Genomic DNA, 18,242 nt, shown 5'->3' with positions numbered 1-18,242 from the left:
ATCAAAAATTCAAAAATAAAAATCCAGAAACAAACAAATCATGAAATTAACACTATAAAAAACTAGAGATTAAAACAAAATTAGGAAAAATAATTGGAGTCAAATTGGATCATTTTCCTATTTTTAATGCATTTTCTAAAATGAGCAAATAAAATGAAATATGATATGGAAATGGAGGGAAATCAATAAATTTGAATTAAATCAGAAATGATCACAGCCACACGATGTGGCGCGCATGGCAATCCAATGGCTCAGGTTCAACTCCATGAAACACGTCGTTTCATTTAACAGTCATCATGCTCAGTCAGCAAGTCCAACACGCGTGGCAATGGTCAACATAATTAGATCCAATCAATTTGCCACGCAGTGACACACGTGTAATACACCTCAGCAAAAAAACCCTAGCATGTTGCAGACGCCGGAGCTAAGCTCCGGTCGTCTTCTCCGACAACCTGGACGACGGCGCTTCCAAATATTTTTCCAGAAATGTACAAAACCTATGCCGTTCGAACCGTCCTCTCACGCACAATCCAAATATCATATTAATTAATCCTAATTCTTCCTAACTTTTCCAGATCGAGCAAGAACATAATTGAGATCCAAACTTTAAATCAACATAACATGCTCATTTCTCATCCATTTTCAAATATAAACATATCAGCATGCTCCACACAACCATATCTACACAATTATATACATAAAACAGCAAAATGTGAGGATCGAATTCAACCTACTTGGAAATGGCAGTTTCTGTACACGTGTCCTTAAGCTCTCATATGCTCCAGATCAACTTCCTTGAACCTCTATTGAAGCTTTGTGCACAAAGGATTGGATGAAAATGCCTGGATCTAGCTTAATTTCCAACTTCCATCAACATGTTCATGTACATGACCTGCTCCAAATCTTGCTCAATTGTCCAAAACAGAGGTTGATTCTTGATCAATGAAGGATGATGATCAAGATTCTTGAAGAATTTTTGATGTTTGTGTGGAGAAAAATGAAAATCAAAGTGAGAGAAAAATTGGAGGGAAATGGAAAATTCTAGATCTCAAATTCTGTTATTTCCAAATACAGTTAGGGTTTGGCTTTTATATGGTTCACTAATGATGTTGTAATCCCAATTAGGCTTTGGTTAATCAAGATTAGAGAAATATGAAGTGAATTGCAAAAATTGAAAAATGAACTTGCATGGCTATGTCCCACGTGTTTTTCCTCATGCAATGGCTGAAATTCATTTAAAATCAACCAATAATCAACATGGAATGGCTGTTTTGCGTGTAGCTTAAGCCAAATTTGAAATATGGAATTTCCCTCCAAAATGCACATGTGAGAAATGATGATTATACACACTTCTCTCATGCACGGCAAGGCTTATTTTGAGAAGTATTGGTCATGAGGAGTATTTTGCAAAAAGAATGGACCAATTTGGAGTTTTGTATCAAAAGTTATGTCACTTTGAACTTCCATGCACACCTTGTGATCATTTGGCCATAACTTCTCAACCATTCATCATATGATCATGAAATAGGAATTTTTGAAAAGGGGAGACAAAGATCTACAACTTTCATGTTCACCAAAAATCCATTTGAAACATCTTTGATGTTGAAAAGTTAAGTTGAATGTGGACCATAAACTTGCCATTTTTGGAAACTTGAAATTACAGGTCATTTTCCATTTTTGGAAACTTTTGCCATGACTTCAAAATCTTCAAGATAGATGTTTAGAATGACAAATGGACCTCTTTTGAACATGATTGAGGTGTCTCAACTCATTTCCCCACCTCATAGCCCTCAGTTGACTCTTTGGTCTTCAGATGACCTTGAAATACCTGAATGAATTTGAGCCTCTACCACTTGGGAAAATTGATCAAAAATGAAACCCTAGCCCATGTAAGCTCTTCATAACAATCATGTGATCCTCATCCCCAGCAAATGCCTCATCCCTTTGAGAAGCCCTGATTGGAAGAATGGCATTGATTAGGGTTGACCAGAGGTCACAACCCTAATCCAAAGGAACTTGAGAATGAACAATGAAACCCTTGATGATGATAGAACCATGATGATGGTAATATATCCTTGCAAACAAGATGATACTCAAGACCTTTGAAGAACCAAGAAACCCTAATTAAAAGCAAACCCTCAGGTGGTTGATCATCAATTCATAGAGACCCTCAGGCTTGAATCATGTAACTTCCCCATCTTTTGAAAAGACCTTGGAGGATGACCTTCTTATTTCTCATGAGATGCAGAATGCAATGCCTAATGCCCTAGAATATGAAATGCAATGTGTCAAACTAGTCTCAAGAAGAGGAGGGCAAATTTTGAGGTGTTACAGCTGCCCCTATTCAATCCAGTGTGAACCTGTCGATATGAACAGCCTCGGCTTTTCAGATGATCAGGGTGAAGAGTGATTGAATACAAAGAACAAACGAACAATTTATGCTCCGCTGGAAAATAAGTAACAATTCCTGTCAGAATCGGCAAAGAGGTAGTCTTGAAAGAAAAAATCCGTCTGGTACGGTGAGAGCCGGCCTGAATACTGAAAAAGAATATTAACCTGGATACCAAAATAAATGGTAACACAGGAATAACCATGGCCTGAATGTCACTCATCAGTCTGAATACTGGAAATGACTTCGATCTGAGCATCGGAAGATATGAGATTATTAATATCGGTCTGAACACCGAGAGACTGGCCTGAATGCCACTTCGGTCTGAATATCGGAAAATTGGCCTGAATGCCACTTCGGTTTAAATACCGGGAAGACTGGCCTGAATGCCACTTCGGCCTGAATACCGGAAAATTGGCCTGAATGCCACAAGTCGCATCGACCTGAATGTCGGAAAACCTCTTCGATCTGAACATCGGAAAAATTGGTCTGAATGCCACAAGTACTTCGACCTGAACGTCGGAAACTTCTTCGATCTGAACATCGGAAAAATTGGCCTGAATGCCACATCCGCTGGGGATCTTCTCCTTGTTGTTATTATTTTTGCTTTTCTTGGACCCCCAAATCTTCTTTGATTTTTACTGTCAAACAACAAGCCCCGTTCTCCATTTGAACCCCGTTCTCCAGAAGACACTCTACGTCTCCTTTTCTCTTGATGGACCCCAATCTCCGCGCTGATCGCGTAACGTTTTCCAATCTTGACTTCCCATCTCCGCACGACGGAAATTTTTCCTCCAATATCGCGCTACTGGGGAATGCTGTGGATTCAAAATCACGATGCCAAACTCCTCAGAGTAACATCTTCACCGACCAGCTAAACCAATTCTCAAACAGTAACCACGGCTCGAGACTAGTTTATGCTTTATATGCGTATGTTTGAATTTTTCACTGGCGTAAATGCCCCATAACCATGGAAATGCTACGTAATTTGGGAGGATGCAATGCAATATGATTTTCTAAATGATGAATGCATAAAAAATATCCCCCTCAGGGGACAGCACGAGCAACTCTGGCGAGGAACTCGATATCTTTCCAATCTCCAACCCTGCTTGGGATAACACTGCTGCTGGGGAAAGGACAATCCCTACTAGGGATGACCTTCACTGAACTTGATCCGCTTGGGGACTTCACTGGGGAATCTTCCAACGCACACCCCTGCCGGGGAAACAACAACCTTCGGACATGCTGGGGAAATAACAATCTCACCCTACTAGGGGAAACAGCAAACTTCAAACCCGCCTGCTGAGGAAACACCGACCTCGAACCCGCTGGGGAAAAGCGGAATAGTTGACACGGAACACCTGTCGACTCGTCGAACACAGGCATTCACCATCTAACCATAGTGTCCATCTTCCACTTTTTCAGACTTTGAAGAGTCTTCTTGATTAACCCTCTAGGATCGTCGCAATTCTCTCGCCGTCTCTTCACCATTCTTCAACTCCTCGTCCCTGATTGGACTCGAAGGAATCCTTTGTCAAAAGGAAACGCTTCACACCACAACCTGCAAGTGAGTGAAAATATCTAACAACACCTGCAAAAGAGATCGTTAGATAAAAACGTGCCCCAGGCGTGCCAAAGTTTCATCATCCAGGTCACTCAACCTTCCGAATAAGATTTCAAGTTTTCAAACCTATAAACATGCATTGGAAGGGACCTTCATGTCTCAAAATGCAAAGATTCTTTGTCAAAATAAACGGATGTTTTTGTAATCAAAGCGGTAATGAAAACAAAAACAAAATTATTTGACTGAATATGCACTTTATTGATTGAAAAAGGTGGCTCGTAACTGAGCAATACACAGGAAGCAATCCCTGAAAAGAGTTAATTGTGCACAAAAGGAAAATCTATCCTAATGGCAATGTGAAACCGCGATCTCATCGAGTTCCAACCCGGTTACAACCCACATGTCCTCAAGACTCTCCGTGCTTTCTGCCTTCTGAACCAGACGCTTCCGACCGATCTCTGCCGGGGATTACCCATGTGTCATATCCACAGTATAAACGATCATGCTAGACGCAGTTGTTCGTTTCATTCCCTCTTTTGCCTGGACCGCCCTTTCGGGTTTTCAGTCCACCGGGATACCCTTTTTTGCCCAAGCCGCCCTTGTGGGGTTTTCAACTTGCCGGGTGTACAGTTTTTTTTTCTCTTTTTATCCCTAATTTTTGCCCGAACCTTTTTCATTCATTTTTTTTTGGTTCGCCGGGATGCCCATTTTTGCCTAGACTATTTTATTCTTTTCGTCCAGCGGGTCTCTTATACGAAGTATTTTTTAACTGCGTCCGCATTCACAGGGGATGGAAAATCCTCGCCATCCATGGTCATCAACAACAAGGCTCCACCAGAGAAAACCTTCTTGACCACGAATGGACCTTCATAAATGGGTGTCCACTTGCCCCGACGATCGTTCTGAGGAGGAAGGATCCTTTTCAACACCATATCTCCCACATGGTATACACGATGTCGCACCTTTCGGTCAAAAGCACGCTTCATTTGCTGCTGGTACAACTTCCCATGACAAATGGCCGCCAGCCTCTTTTCCTCAATCAGGCTCAACTCTTCATACCGAGTCCTTACCCATTCAGCCTCTTCCAATTTCACATCCATCAGGACTCTCAACGACGGAATCTGGACCTCAACCGGTAGCACGGCTTCCATCCCATACACAAGCGAGAAAGGCGTTGCCCCAGTAGATGTACGCACCGAGGTTCGATACCCATGCAATGAAAATGGCAACATCTCGTGCCAATCCTTATAGGTCACGACCATTTTCTGCACAATCTTCTTAATATTCTTATTAGCCGCCTCGACCGCCCCATTCATCTTCGGACGATAAGGAGAAGAATTATGATGCTCGATCTTGAACTCCCGGCACAGTTCTGCCATCATTTTGTTGTTGAGATTAGAACCATTATCAGTAATGATTCTTTAGGGAACCCCATATCGGCAAATGATATCTCTTTTCAGGAACCTGGCAACGACCTGTTTCGTCACGTTTGCATAAGACGCCGCTTCCACCCACTTGGTGAAGTAATCAATAGCCACTAATATGAACCGATGCCCATTCGAAGCCGTAGGCTTGATCTTTCCGATCATATCACTGCCCCACATAGAAAACGGCCACGGAGATGACATCAAACTCAACGGGTTTGGAGGCACATGCACCTTATCAGCATAAATCTGGCATTTATGACATCTCCGCACGAAGTTGAAACACTGGGCCTCCATTGTCATCTAGTAATATCCAGCCCTTAACAACTTTTTCACCATCGCATTCCCACTGGCGTGGGTACCAAACGACCCCTCGTGCACTTCTTTCATCAATTGGCTTGCTTCTTTGTCATCGTCACATCTAAGCAAAACCCAATCAAAATTCCTCTTGTACAAAACCCCATCTTTGTTCAGATAGAACGCCATGGCCAACCTCCTCAGAGTCTTTCGGTCCTTTTTAGACGCTCCCTCGGGATAATCTTGGGTTTCCAGATAACGCTCGATGTCATAATACCACGGCTTTTCATCATCAGGCGCTGCTTCAACAGCAAACACATAAGCCGGTCTATCTAGTCGTCCCACCTCAACACTAGGGAATTGATTCCACCATCGCACTTTAATCAAAGCGACCAGAGTAGCCAAAGCATCTGCTAAAGGATTTTCCTCTCTCGGCACATGGTGTATTTCCACCTTGGTAAAAAACGTCAACAATCTCCTCGTATAATCCCGGTATGGAATTAAGTGAGATTGGTGCGTATACCATTTCCCGTTAACCTGGTTCACAACCAAAGCTGAATCTCCATAGATAACAAGGTTTTTGATTCGCAAATCAATCGCCTCTTCGACACCCAAGATACAAGCTTCGTATTCAGCCACATTGTTGGTGCATTCAAACGTTAGCCGGGCAGCAAAAGGAATGTGGGATCCCTTCGGCGTAACCAAAACAACACCAACTCCACTACCATTCACGTTAACGGCCCCATCAAACATCAGAATCCATTCGGATTCATGGTCAGGCCCCTCCTCCGGGATAGGTTCCTCACAATCTTTCGATTTGAGAAACATGATGTCCTCATCAGGGAACTCAAATTTCATCGGTTGATAATCCTCAATGGGTTGTTGGGCGAGGTAATCAGACAATACACTCCCCTTTATTGCTTTCCGAGAAGTGTACTGGATATCATATTCAGTCAAAATCATTTGCCATCTCGCAACCCGTCCGGTCAATGCTGGCTTCTCAAATATATACTTGATCAGATCCATCATGGAAATCAACAAAGTGGTATGAACCAGCATATACTGTCTCAGTCGGCGAGCAACCCATGCCAAAGCACAACAAGTTTTCTCGAGCAGTGAATATCTTGTTTCACAGTCAGTAAACTTTTTGCTAAGGTAGTAAATTGCATGCTCTTTTCGACCAGACTCGTCATGCTGCCCCAGTACACACCCCATAGACCCCTTAAGGACTGTCAAGTACATGATTAAAGGCCGCCCCTCCACAGGAGGCATCAGAATCGGAAGCTCCTGCAAATATTCTTTTATTTTTTCAAATGCCGCTTGGCAATCGTCATTCCACCTGACCGTTTGATCTTTTCTTAACAACTTGAATATGGGTTCACACGTGGCTGTTAGATGAGATATGAACCGTGAAATGTAGTTCAATCTACCTAAGAAACCACGAACTTCCTTCTCTGTTCTCGGTTCAGGCATTTCTTGTATCGCTTTTACTTTAGCATGATCAACCTCGATTCCTCTTTCGCTTATGATAAACCCCAGCAACTTACCAGACTGCACTCCAAAAGTGCACTTATTAGGATTCAACCTCAATCTGAATTGTCTCAACCGGTCAAACAACTTGGCCAAGTCTACCAGATGCCCCTCTTCTGTTTGGGACTTTGCTATCATGTCATCAACATAGCATTCGATCTCATGATGAATCATATCATGAAACAAAGTCACCATAGCTCTTTGATACGTGGAACCGGAATTCTTGAGACCGAATAGCATCACCTTATAGCAAAAAGTGCCCCATGGTGTGATGAACGTTGTTTTCTCCATATCATCTGGCGACATTTTAATTTGATTATAGCCAGAAAAGCCATCCATGAAGGAAAACACCGAGAATTGAGCTGTATTATCTACCAACAGATCGATGTGAGGTAATGGGAAATCATCTTCCGGGCTAGCTCTGTTCAAATCCCGGTAGTCTACACACATCCTCACCTTTCCATCCTTCTTCGGTACTGGCACAATGTTCGCGACCCAAGGCGGATAATTGGTGACAACTAGGAAACCAGCATCCAACTGCTTCTGCACCTCCTCTTTAATTTTCATGGCCATCTCGGGTCGAGTTCTGCGCAACTTCTGCTTCACTGGAGGAAAATCTTCTCTCAATGGCAACTTGTGTACAACGATATCGGTATCCAACCCTGGCATATCTTGATAAGACCAGGCGAAGATATCAACATACTCTTTCAACAGTGCTACCATTCCGCTCTTGACATTCACCTCCAAAGCAGCCCCAACCTTTACTTCCTTTCTGACCTCCTCGGTGCCCAGATTAACAATCTCGACTTGCTCTTCGTGCGGTTGAATCACCTTCTCCTCTTGTTTCAACATCCTGGCTAACTCCTCCAGCAGTTCACAATCTTCTTCGCCTTCTTCTTCGGCATGATAGATCGGATTGTCGAAGTCATATGAGGGTGTAACAGGATTGTTATCAATGAGATCCGGAGAATGATCGCATCTGTATGAATGTTGATTCATGCATTATTTTAGAGTCGGGACGAGACAAATTAAAAGGAAGAAAAATGAAAATAAACATTGCCATTTTTATTTTATTTTTATTAAACTGCAAAAATAAATGAAAAACAGAGAACACCGCTTTTAATGTGAAAACTTCCGTTTATTACTGATGCAAATATTGCAAAGTGAAACACATGAGGTGGCCCTTACAATGAACCATTACATTTCGGGCAAAACATATGGTTTTCATGCAAACAGAATTGAAAAACAGAAATATTACTCTTCACGTAGAGTAACAGTGATGATCTTTTCGGCCTTCCAGTTCTGGACCTCCATCCCTGGTACGCACGGTTTTATCCACGAGTCGAGCTCGCAGTCACTGTCAATCTCTTCACCCACCGCACATACGTGATCTGGATCTAGCATTCCAGCACTGGTGAACGTGAACAGTTGACGACGTCCCTTATTCTGTCTAGACGAGCCTTGGCCCGACTGATAGCCAATCCCAAACCTGTCCTCTTTTAAAGCAAGGTCTATCATCCTTCCCCAACTTGGGGCCTCTCAATTCTTCACTACTTCTGCGGCCTGTTTGTAAGAAGCAATGGACGGCTTTTTCTCTTTCTCAGCAAAAATGGCATTCTCTACCTTAACGGTTTCAAACGCCTGACAAGGTGTTTCAAATATTTCACCGTCCATTTCCATATATTTGAACGATGACAACTGGCTGACGAAAATATCCTCCTCCCCACAAACTGTTACGACCTGCCCGTCCCAGATATACTTTAACTTCTAGTGCAAAGTCGAAGTCACTGCCCCAGCAGCGTGTATCCATGGTCGACCCAACAAGCAACTGTATGCCGGCTGAATGTCCATGACATAGAACACAGACTTGAACACCTCGGGCCCGATCTTCACAGGGAGCTCAACTTCCCCAAACACAACCCTCTTAGAGCCATCAAATGCTCTTACCACCAGATCAGTAGGCCTCAACACTACTCCTTCACAATCCAACTTAGCCAGGGCCTTCTTAGGCAACACATTGAGTGACGAGCCGGTATCAACCAGAACATGCGAAAGCACTGCTCTTTTACACTCCATCGAAATGTGTAATGCCTTATTGTGATTACGTCCATCCATAGTAAGATCGAGATCAGTGAAACCCAACCCGTGGCTGGCATTGACATTTGACACTACTGTCTCCAACTGATTGACCGTAAACTCTTGCGGGACGTAGGCCCTCTTCAAGATTTTTAGCAAAGCATCTCTATGCCCTTCTGAGCTTAACAGCAAAGATAAGATGGAAATCTTAGACGGAGTCTGCTGCAAATGATCAACAAGTTTGTACTCAGACTTTTTGATGATCCTCAAAAACTCCTCGGCTTCATCATCAAGCTCATTTTCTGACCCAACAGGCGCCGGTGCCGCTCTAGGAGTACCTTCACTCACCACCTGTTTACCTCTTTCCCTGGCTAAAGCCTCGGCCTTATCTCTCTTTTCTTTTTCTACATCCCCACTCCTTAATGTGTCAGGCGCAAACAACCTCCCGCTGCGAGTGAACCCACTAAGTCCGGCATTATCCACCTTTGAAACGGTGGCCTCACCTGCAGCCTGATCTTCTACCTTTTCTCCATTACAAAACACCTCTCCACCATAGTCCCATGGCACAGCATCATCATTTTCATATGGAATAGGCCCAGGCACCGTGATGGTAACTGGAGCTGCATCTGCTGGCGCTGACAAGTTGATAGGATCAAAATAAATGGTTATTGTTGAAACATTCTCCTTCTCCAAATCAACTTTTTCAAATCGGAGACTCCCCTCATCCATCATTCTCTACACCGTCTCCCTCAACATTACACATCCATTGGTAGCGACAGTGCAAGCAGCACAACAATTATCACAACCCGGAAAAACTCCATTCTTTAACAACCATCTCTTGACCACAGCCATCGGAGTCCTTAATTGATCCATGTTCATCACCCCAATTTTCCTCTCATCCTCCGAAATTGCATTCACCCCCATCTGACCATGCGTCGGCATGGGATTAGCATTAACATTCGGCGATGGTGCAAAATTAATGGCTTTAGAATCTACCAAGTCCTGAACAACATGTTTAAAGGCCTTACAACCCTCAGTGTTATGCCCGGGAGCACCAGAATGGAATTCGCACTTGGCGTTCTCATCATAGTTGGCAGGCCTCTGATCTGGTCTCAACGGAGCCAACGTCCTCAGCTGAACCAACCCAAGATCTTTTAACTTCTTTAACAGAAATGCATACGTCACGGGTGGCCTATCAAACTGACGATCAGTCATCCTTCCTCTCACTTGATACCCGGCCCGTTGTGTTCTCTGCTGAAATGGCTGCCGTTGATGTTGCTGTTGCTGTTGTGCAGGTTGACTATCAGCAGAAATTGTTACTGCAGCAGTATGCTGGTAGTAACGATCCCTACCGTGCCCTCTTTGGGCATACACAGCACTCGTGTCACCCTCCTTCTTACGCTGACCGTTCCCAAATGGCTTCTTCGATCCAGACGACGAAGCATTTCCCTGTATCTTTCCCATTTTTAACCAGCTTTCGATTCTCTCACCAGCCACTACTATGTCTGCAAAACCAGTGACGGGACAACCTACCATCCTTTCAGCAAAAGTCCCCTGAAGGGTACCCATGAACAGATCAGACATCTCCCGATCCACCAACGGTGGTTGAACTCTGGCAGCCAACTCTCTCCACCTTTGTGCATATTCTTTAAACCCTTCATTTGGCTTCTGAGACATACCCTGCAACTGGGTACGGCTAGGAGCCATGTCAGCATTGAATTGGTACTGTTTAAAGAAAGCATCTCCCAAATCCTGCCAGCTCTTAATATCTGATGATCTCAACTTGGTATACCACTCAAGAGACCCACCGGATAAGCTATCCTGGAAGAAGTACATCCAAAGGTTCTGATCCATGGTGTAGGCAGATATCTTTCAGACGAAGGCCTGAAGATGAGTTTTCGGGCAAGAACTCCCATTGTACTTATCAAACGTGGGCACTTTAAACTTCTGTGGGATCACAATCCCCTCGACCAACCCCATGTTTGTCATATTGATAGCCCCAGGAGAGGTATGGCTTTCCAGAGCCTTGATCTTTTCCGCCAATACCTGAATTTCTTTGTTTGGCGGTTGAACACCATACTGACCAAATTGCTCATTCAGCACAGAGAACTGGTCCTCTTCTTTATCCTCCACCGCCCCAAAGAAAGGAGGAAACTGAGTGTCCTTCAGATTATTGCCCACAGGACCTGGCCCACCGCCTGCAGCGAAACCAAAACCACCACCGTTGTTGACGAATATACCAGCATTAGTTGCCTTCTTTCTGGGATCGCCACCATCCCTAGAACCACCAAGACCATTGTTGGAGATACCCTCTTGATTATTGCCACTATTGGCAACCGAAGCCTGCTCAAGCTTTTCCACCTTCTCAACAAGTGCTTTCTGCCCCAAGGCGAACCCTTGCATGACGTTGATCAACTCACTCATTTTATCTTTCAGCTCGAGAATGTCAGCGTTGGATGGATCCATCAGTTTGGATTTGTTGCGTCTGGTAGGGTATCTGTGCGGACGAGCTACGTGCAAAGGAATGATTTTGCGTGCGCGAGCAATGATTCCTGAAACATTCAAACACGTTAGAAACCGACACCTGCAAAATAGAAGACAAGTTATTATGATTCATGCATGAATGCAATGTCTATCCATATGAGGAACATTCTGTCTTTCGGTCCTGGTTTCATTGAGACGGATAATAATCCGACGGCAACATTCTATTTGACACAAATCATCTCTACAATCCTCCAGAATCAGAAAGAAATACAAGCAAGTGAATTCCGTCAACATGCCTGACGGTAATCCAACACATGATAACAACTGTAATAAAAGTCTAGTCTGAAGAAGGTCTCACAGAAGACTCTGCACCATCAACCATCTTGGTAAACTTCATAGAAAACCTGAGCTCAGTATTCTCCTGCTGAAGTCTTCCCACCTCTTTCTGTTGAATCTTCATCTGACGGAAATAATGGTCTCTCTCAGTAAGATAGTGATCTCTCTCGGTCATAATCTTCACTTTCTCTTCTTCCTTAACCCTTAACTTCGCTTCCCATTCCGCGGTAAGGGCTTTGGCTCTAGCTTCCCTCTGAGTCTTCACAAGGACTTGTCTCCTCTTCTCATCTTCAATAACTTTCAACGCTCTAGTCAACTTCTCTTTGGTAATGTCATGCTCCTTCGTAGACGACTCTAAAGCTTGGCTGATCTTACAATAATATGCGGTGTCTATCTCAAAATGCTTCACCTCCAGAGCATGTCTCTTATCCTGGTCTTCTGCTTTCCCTTTGACTTCCTGATTAGCCATTTGAATTCCAGCAACCCTCATTTCCAGCTCAGTCTTCTCTGCTTGCAGTTGATCTCTTTCCCTCTTCATCTCAAGAAATTCTTCCATACTAACAGAAGAGCGGGACTCCTCAATCAACGGGTACCAAAGATCACCCACAGGAAATGGCAGACGAGTGAGCTCAACCCTCTTTCTGAGCCAATCATCAAATGGAGGAAAAGACATGTTGTTAGCTCTACCACAAGGAATCTTGCCTTTCCTCTGGATGCGGCGCCATGCATCAGACACTTGCCTTAACAATGACTGATTACCCTCAACCGGGAAGTAGAAAGACTCCTGAATCTCACACTCGAGGGGAGGAACCTCCATAGCAAATCCCATTTGTCTCTTAAGAAGCATCGGGTTGTAATTAATACACCCTTGAACTCCTATAAGGGGCACATTGGGAAAACTCCCGCAACTGTAAATAAAATCTCATCCGGCCATATCAATGTGAGTCCAAGCTATGTCCTTGGCTCTCAAACCCATCAACTTGGTTGCCCAATTTACAGTATGGTCAAGAAGAATAAAGGCACCCCTGGAAGGCAAATATCCCATGAACCACTTATATAACAATTGAGCACAACATCTAACCAATCCTCCACGCCGCTTCTCATTCCGATTATGGACCGAGTAATAAACATCCCCAATCAAGGTAGGAATGGGATTCCTCTGAGCAAACACCCGGATGGCATTAATATCCACAAAATTCTTCTAATTAGGGAACAAGATGATTCCATAAATGCTTACAGCAAGCAGAGCACAGACAGTCTTCCAATCGCCCAAAGCAACATGTTCCTTGGCTTTAGCCTCCAAGAAACTCAGATGAAAACCGAGCAACTTTCCTTTCTCCTTCAAACCTCTCTTAGTCACTTCTGGGCTCAAATAAAGAGCACGAGAAACCTCAGTAATATCAGGTTCTCCCTTAGTAGCATAAAAAGGAATCTGGTTTCTGACCCGAATACCCAGAATACTGGCATAATCCTCCATCAAAGGTCCTAACAAGTAGTCTGGGAAGACAAAACATCTCAAACCCGGATCATAAAACTGGAGAAGAGTATGGATGGAACTCATGTCCCCATTTGTCAGCCTGAAAACCATCTTCAGAATACCACCATAAGTCTCACGGAACATCCCCACATGGTCAGGCGTAATCAATGCTATCATACCCTTCAACACGCTAATCTCTGGATCAAAGAAACTGTAGACAACATCATCTTTCAAGCCGGTCCTCATATCTGGAACAAGGATGCCTCTCAACCAGGATCTCAATCAAGAATGTACCTTGCATATGGATAAACATGAGTTAGATGCGGATAAATGCAAAATGAGAATGATGCAGATGCATGAATGCAATGCATAGTGCCATCCTCCAAGTCATCTGAACATCAACTATACTGGATTCCGGTCTCAGAATTAATCACAACCATCCAAGGGACTAAGTAATCACAAATCAACTCGGGGTTCCGAAATAAACGGAACGAAGGATATATCACCATCATCACAGGAAAGCCACATAACGGATAACCACAAAACCATCTGAACAAGTACCCTCAAATTCAGCCTGGGGATCCGAAATAAACGGAACCCGCTGATAAATACCACAGACAGAACTCCGGCGTGTCAGAAATAAATATCCATAAATCCACCTCATAAATAGAACTCAGATCTCAAACCGAACCAAAGTCACCATCAAAGAGTCACCATCAGAACCTGTGCTTGTAAGAATCAAACCCTCCCCTCACAGGTGAATTCTAATAAGGTCATCCTAAGGCGGATAATCGGTCTCGACAATCGAATGAGATACTCAACGGGTTTGCCCTTTCGGGTGTGCCGTGCAGCTCTCATAAAATCGTCTAAACCAAAGATCCGGGAAAGAGCGGTCACCGAAGTCAACAACTCAGAAGAGATAAGCCAACCATAATGGAAACTCCATAATGGAAAAGCTCTCTCAAAAGAACCTCGTCCGGCTTGTGGTATGTCACGTCGCAACAACATGCCAAACCAACATGTGAGGAACGTGAGACCATGCTAATCCTAGGTGTATACTCGGGCCTGGGTTTTAGCCCCACTCAGAACACCCACCCCCAAATCATAGGAACCACACCTGTCCAAAATCCAGCACAGTGATAATATGATGCATGCAAACATATATGCAAATATATAATCATAGTATAATAATCACAAATGCAATAAATATGATAGTAAAAGCAACCAAAACTACTCTAAGGAGCGCTAGGATTGACTCGCTTAGGGAAGATGGACCAGCAAGAGGTCAACTTTAATTCCCCAGCAGAGTCGCCAGCTGTCGCAACGCAAAAAACAACCGGCGGAAAAAATACAGTTTACAGAGCCGCCACCGACGCTATTCATCCTATGACGGAAAGGGAGCGCAGGACTAACCTAAGAAAGGGAAAGGAATGGTCTCACGACCAGAGATTACAAGGTACGGGAGTCGGTTACGCAAGGGGAAGGTATTAACACCCCTTACGTCCGCCGTACTCGACGGGATCCACGCTCAAAAGATAGCTCAAAGAATAGGAAAAGGTTGCTAATAAAACTGCTCAAAGAAATTGCACAAACTGGAATAATAAACAGGTGAAAGAAGACGGAGGAAGTGGACTCGGCAGGATGTCGCATCCTGGGCCTACGTAGTTTGTCAGAAACGAACATCAGAGTCAACGTAGTTCGGGGAAATGGGGAACATGCTCGCTAGCACATTGCATCCTATGCCTACGTATCTTCTCTATCCAGAGGAAGAATCAGAGCACTTGTAGCTCGGCTAACGCACGCCGAAACAAAACACCAAAAAGAGACGCTGAGACGTCAAAAGAAACACTCAACAGGAAACAGAATGCCAATACATGGACTTACACCCGACTCTTGACAACAAAAAGGAAACAGAATGCCAATACATGGACTTACATCCGACTCCAAACAACAAAAAGGAAACAGAATGCCAATATATGGACTTACATCCGACTCCAAACAAAAACAAACGCTAATCAGCAAACAACAAAGATAAACCCCAAAGATGAACCCCAAGTGAATAATCATCACAAATGAACCCCAAATATGAACCCCAAGCGATACATGGTAAACCCCCAAATGTGAACCCCAAATCAATATAGGTGAACCCCAATCTGAACCCCCAATGATAACAGAAGAAATCCTCAAGGTATAAACATACCACACACACACGCTGAACAAAGAGTACTCACACCAAAGAAACAAATAAAGGGTACACACACAAATCAACAAAAAAAGAAAAGGTTGAACACAAAAAAAAAACAAAAGGGTGCCCGGAGAGATCTCGCTCAATCTCCTGCCTACGTATCTCATCTAGTATGAGAATCAGGGCGACGTAGTTCCCCTGAACAGGGGTACAACACTCTCCTAACCAGAGACCAGGGAAACAACAAACTAATAGGGAGACTAAGACTCGAGCCTAATAGTTGTCATGCAAGCAACAATCCCTAAGTTGAGGTCTCTAATCAGAATCCTATTCCTCATAAATCAATCATACAACTCCTACAGAAATGGAGATGAGAAGAGGAAAGCAGATAAACACACCAACACAAGTGAACAAGCATCACACACTATATCCATACAAGAGGCCCAGACAATGGGTAGGCTTTAGTCAAGAGGGGTCATATCAACCTCGACAAACAAGCCAAACTGTAATAGGTAATTTGTAGCTCTTAACCACTAACATTGAGAGTTAGGGTGAAGCTGATCAAAATGGTAATGAGGATGATACCTCATGCTCTTAACCCTGGCCTGGGTGAGCTCATGACAAAGAAAGCGTGGGGATCCAAAAAGAGGGACCCTATTCCACTTGACAGACTCTGGACAAAGATCTTGGGTATATGTTCAAAAGCATCAGCACGTAGTGCGAGCATAAAGAACGACTCACTGAATAACGGGGGATTGGCTACTAATCCCTTTTATCCTTCAATTTCCTCTTCACTTAGGAGGACTTATCAAGTAACATGCCTCATCTTGGAGGTCTTTGGCACAATTATAAACAAACACAAACAGAGCCTCTTAAGGAGGACTTCCAGCCAAATGCCTGCCAAAAAGGTGACAGGACTTCCAGACTACATGAAGTAAGAGAATAGCTACCTAAGTTGTGTATCAACCATAATCCAAAGCTCAAGCAAGAGCTAAAAGCAAGCAACTAATGTACCTGTACAAAAGCTAACCAATTAGTATCTCAGACAAACAATCAGAAAACAAACAGTGAAACCATCCAACTGCTACACAACTCAATGTACAATGGTCAAGCAATCAATATGAATCAATGAGCTCAACACATCAACTTAAATCCCTACAAAACACAAAGAAGTCAGAACACAATCCAATTTGCATCTCAAAAGGTGAGCAACTCAACCATTAATGCTAAGTGTCCAAACCTGAAACACAAGTCAAGGTTAGTTTATGTACAAAACACTAGTACAAAGACTAGATTCAAAACCAAACCAAATGATCAAAACAGAAGTCAATCTTTTGCATAAAGCAAGTTCAAACATGTCACAAAATATCCTCAAAAGGACCAACATCAATTCACAAAGCAAATGTCTCAAATGATCAAGGTAAAGCAAAGACAAACAATATGCACAAAATTGGACTCCCAACTTAGAAAATCCAAATCAAAACAGAAATGTATGCAATGGCTTTGAAAGTTTTTATGCAAGTTCCACATATCATGAATGATCAACATGCAAAATATCAAATCCAGAAAAGTTCAAATGATAGATGAACGAAAATGCACAAATGCAAGGTCGAAAATGTGACACAAATTGTCACATACATCTTCATGTGTCAAAAACAGTAATAGCATATGAGAAAAATTCCAAAAAAGTTACCAAAAATCATATCATGAGTGAGGATTAAGCACACAAAAAATCAGATCAATTGGATCAACACATAGCATTTTACAAGGCATTGAATGTAACATGTCAATTTAGCACAATGTTCAATCAAAAGTTCAAAAATAAAAATCCAGAATCAAACAAGTCATGAAATTAACACTATAAAAAACTAGAGATTAAAACAAAATTAGGAAAAAAAATTGGAGTCAAATTGGATCATTTTCCTATTTTTAATGCATTTTCTAAAATGAGCAAATAAAATGAAATATGATATGGAAATGGAGGGAAATAAATAAATTTGAATTAAATCAGAAATGATCACAGCCACACGATGTGGCGCGCATGGAAATCCAATGACTCAGGTTCAACTCCATGAAACGCGTCGTTTCATTTAACAGTCATCACGCTCAGTCAGCAAGTCCAACACGCGTGGCAATGGTCAACATAATTAGATCCAATCAATTTGCCACGCAGTGACACACGTGTAATACACCTCAGCAAAAAAACCCTAGCATGTTGCAGACGCCGGAGCTAAGCTCCGGTCGTCTTCTCCGACAACCTGGACGGCGGCGCTTCCAAATATTTTTCCAGAAATGGACAAAACCTATGCCGTTCGAACCGTCCTCTCACGCACAATCCAAATATCATATTAATTAATCCTAATTCTTCCTAACTTTTCCAGATCGAGCAAGAACATAATTGAGATCCAAACTTTAAATCAACATAACATGCTCATTTCTCATCCATTTTCAAATATAAACATATCAGCATGCTCCACACA

General features: G+C 43.0%; 1 protein-coding gene across 1 annotated transcript in view; it reads right to left on the bottom strand.

Annotated features, from left to right (window-relative positions):
- Positions 1-10,009, bottom strand: part of LOC127080492 (uncharacterized) — a 45,995-nt gene extending 35,986 nt beyond the window's left edge. Inside the window, exon 1 of the mRNA XM_051020803.1 lies at positions 9,518-10,009. Within this exon, the coding sequence (XP_050876760.1) occupies positions 9,518-10,009 (492 nt within the window). The remainder of the gene's footprint in view (positions 1-9,517) is intronic.
- Between the last annotated feature and the right edge of the window lie 8,233 nt (positions 10,010-18,242).

This window comes from Lathyrus oleraceus, chromosome 5 (genome assembly GCF_024323335.1).
Source record: "Lathyrus oleraceus cultivar Zhongwan6 chromosome 5, CAAS_Psat_ZW6_1.0, whole genome shotgun sequence".
Lineage (NCBI taxonomy): Eukaryota > Viridiplantae > Streptophyta > Magnoliopsida > Fabales > Fabaceae > Lathyrus > Lathyrus oleraceus.
The sequence above is the reverse complement of the archived record's forward strand: the minus strand, read 5'-3'. Positions and strand labels throughout refer to the sequence as shown.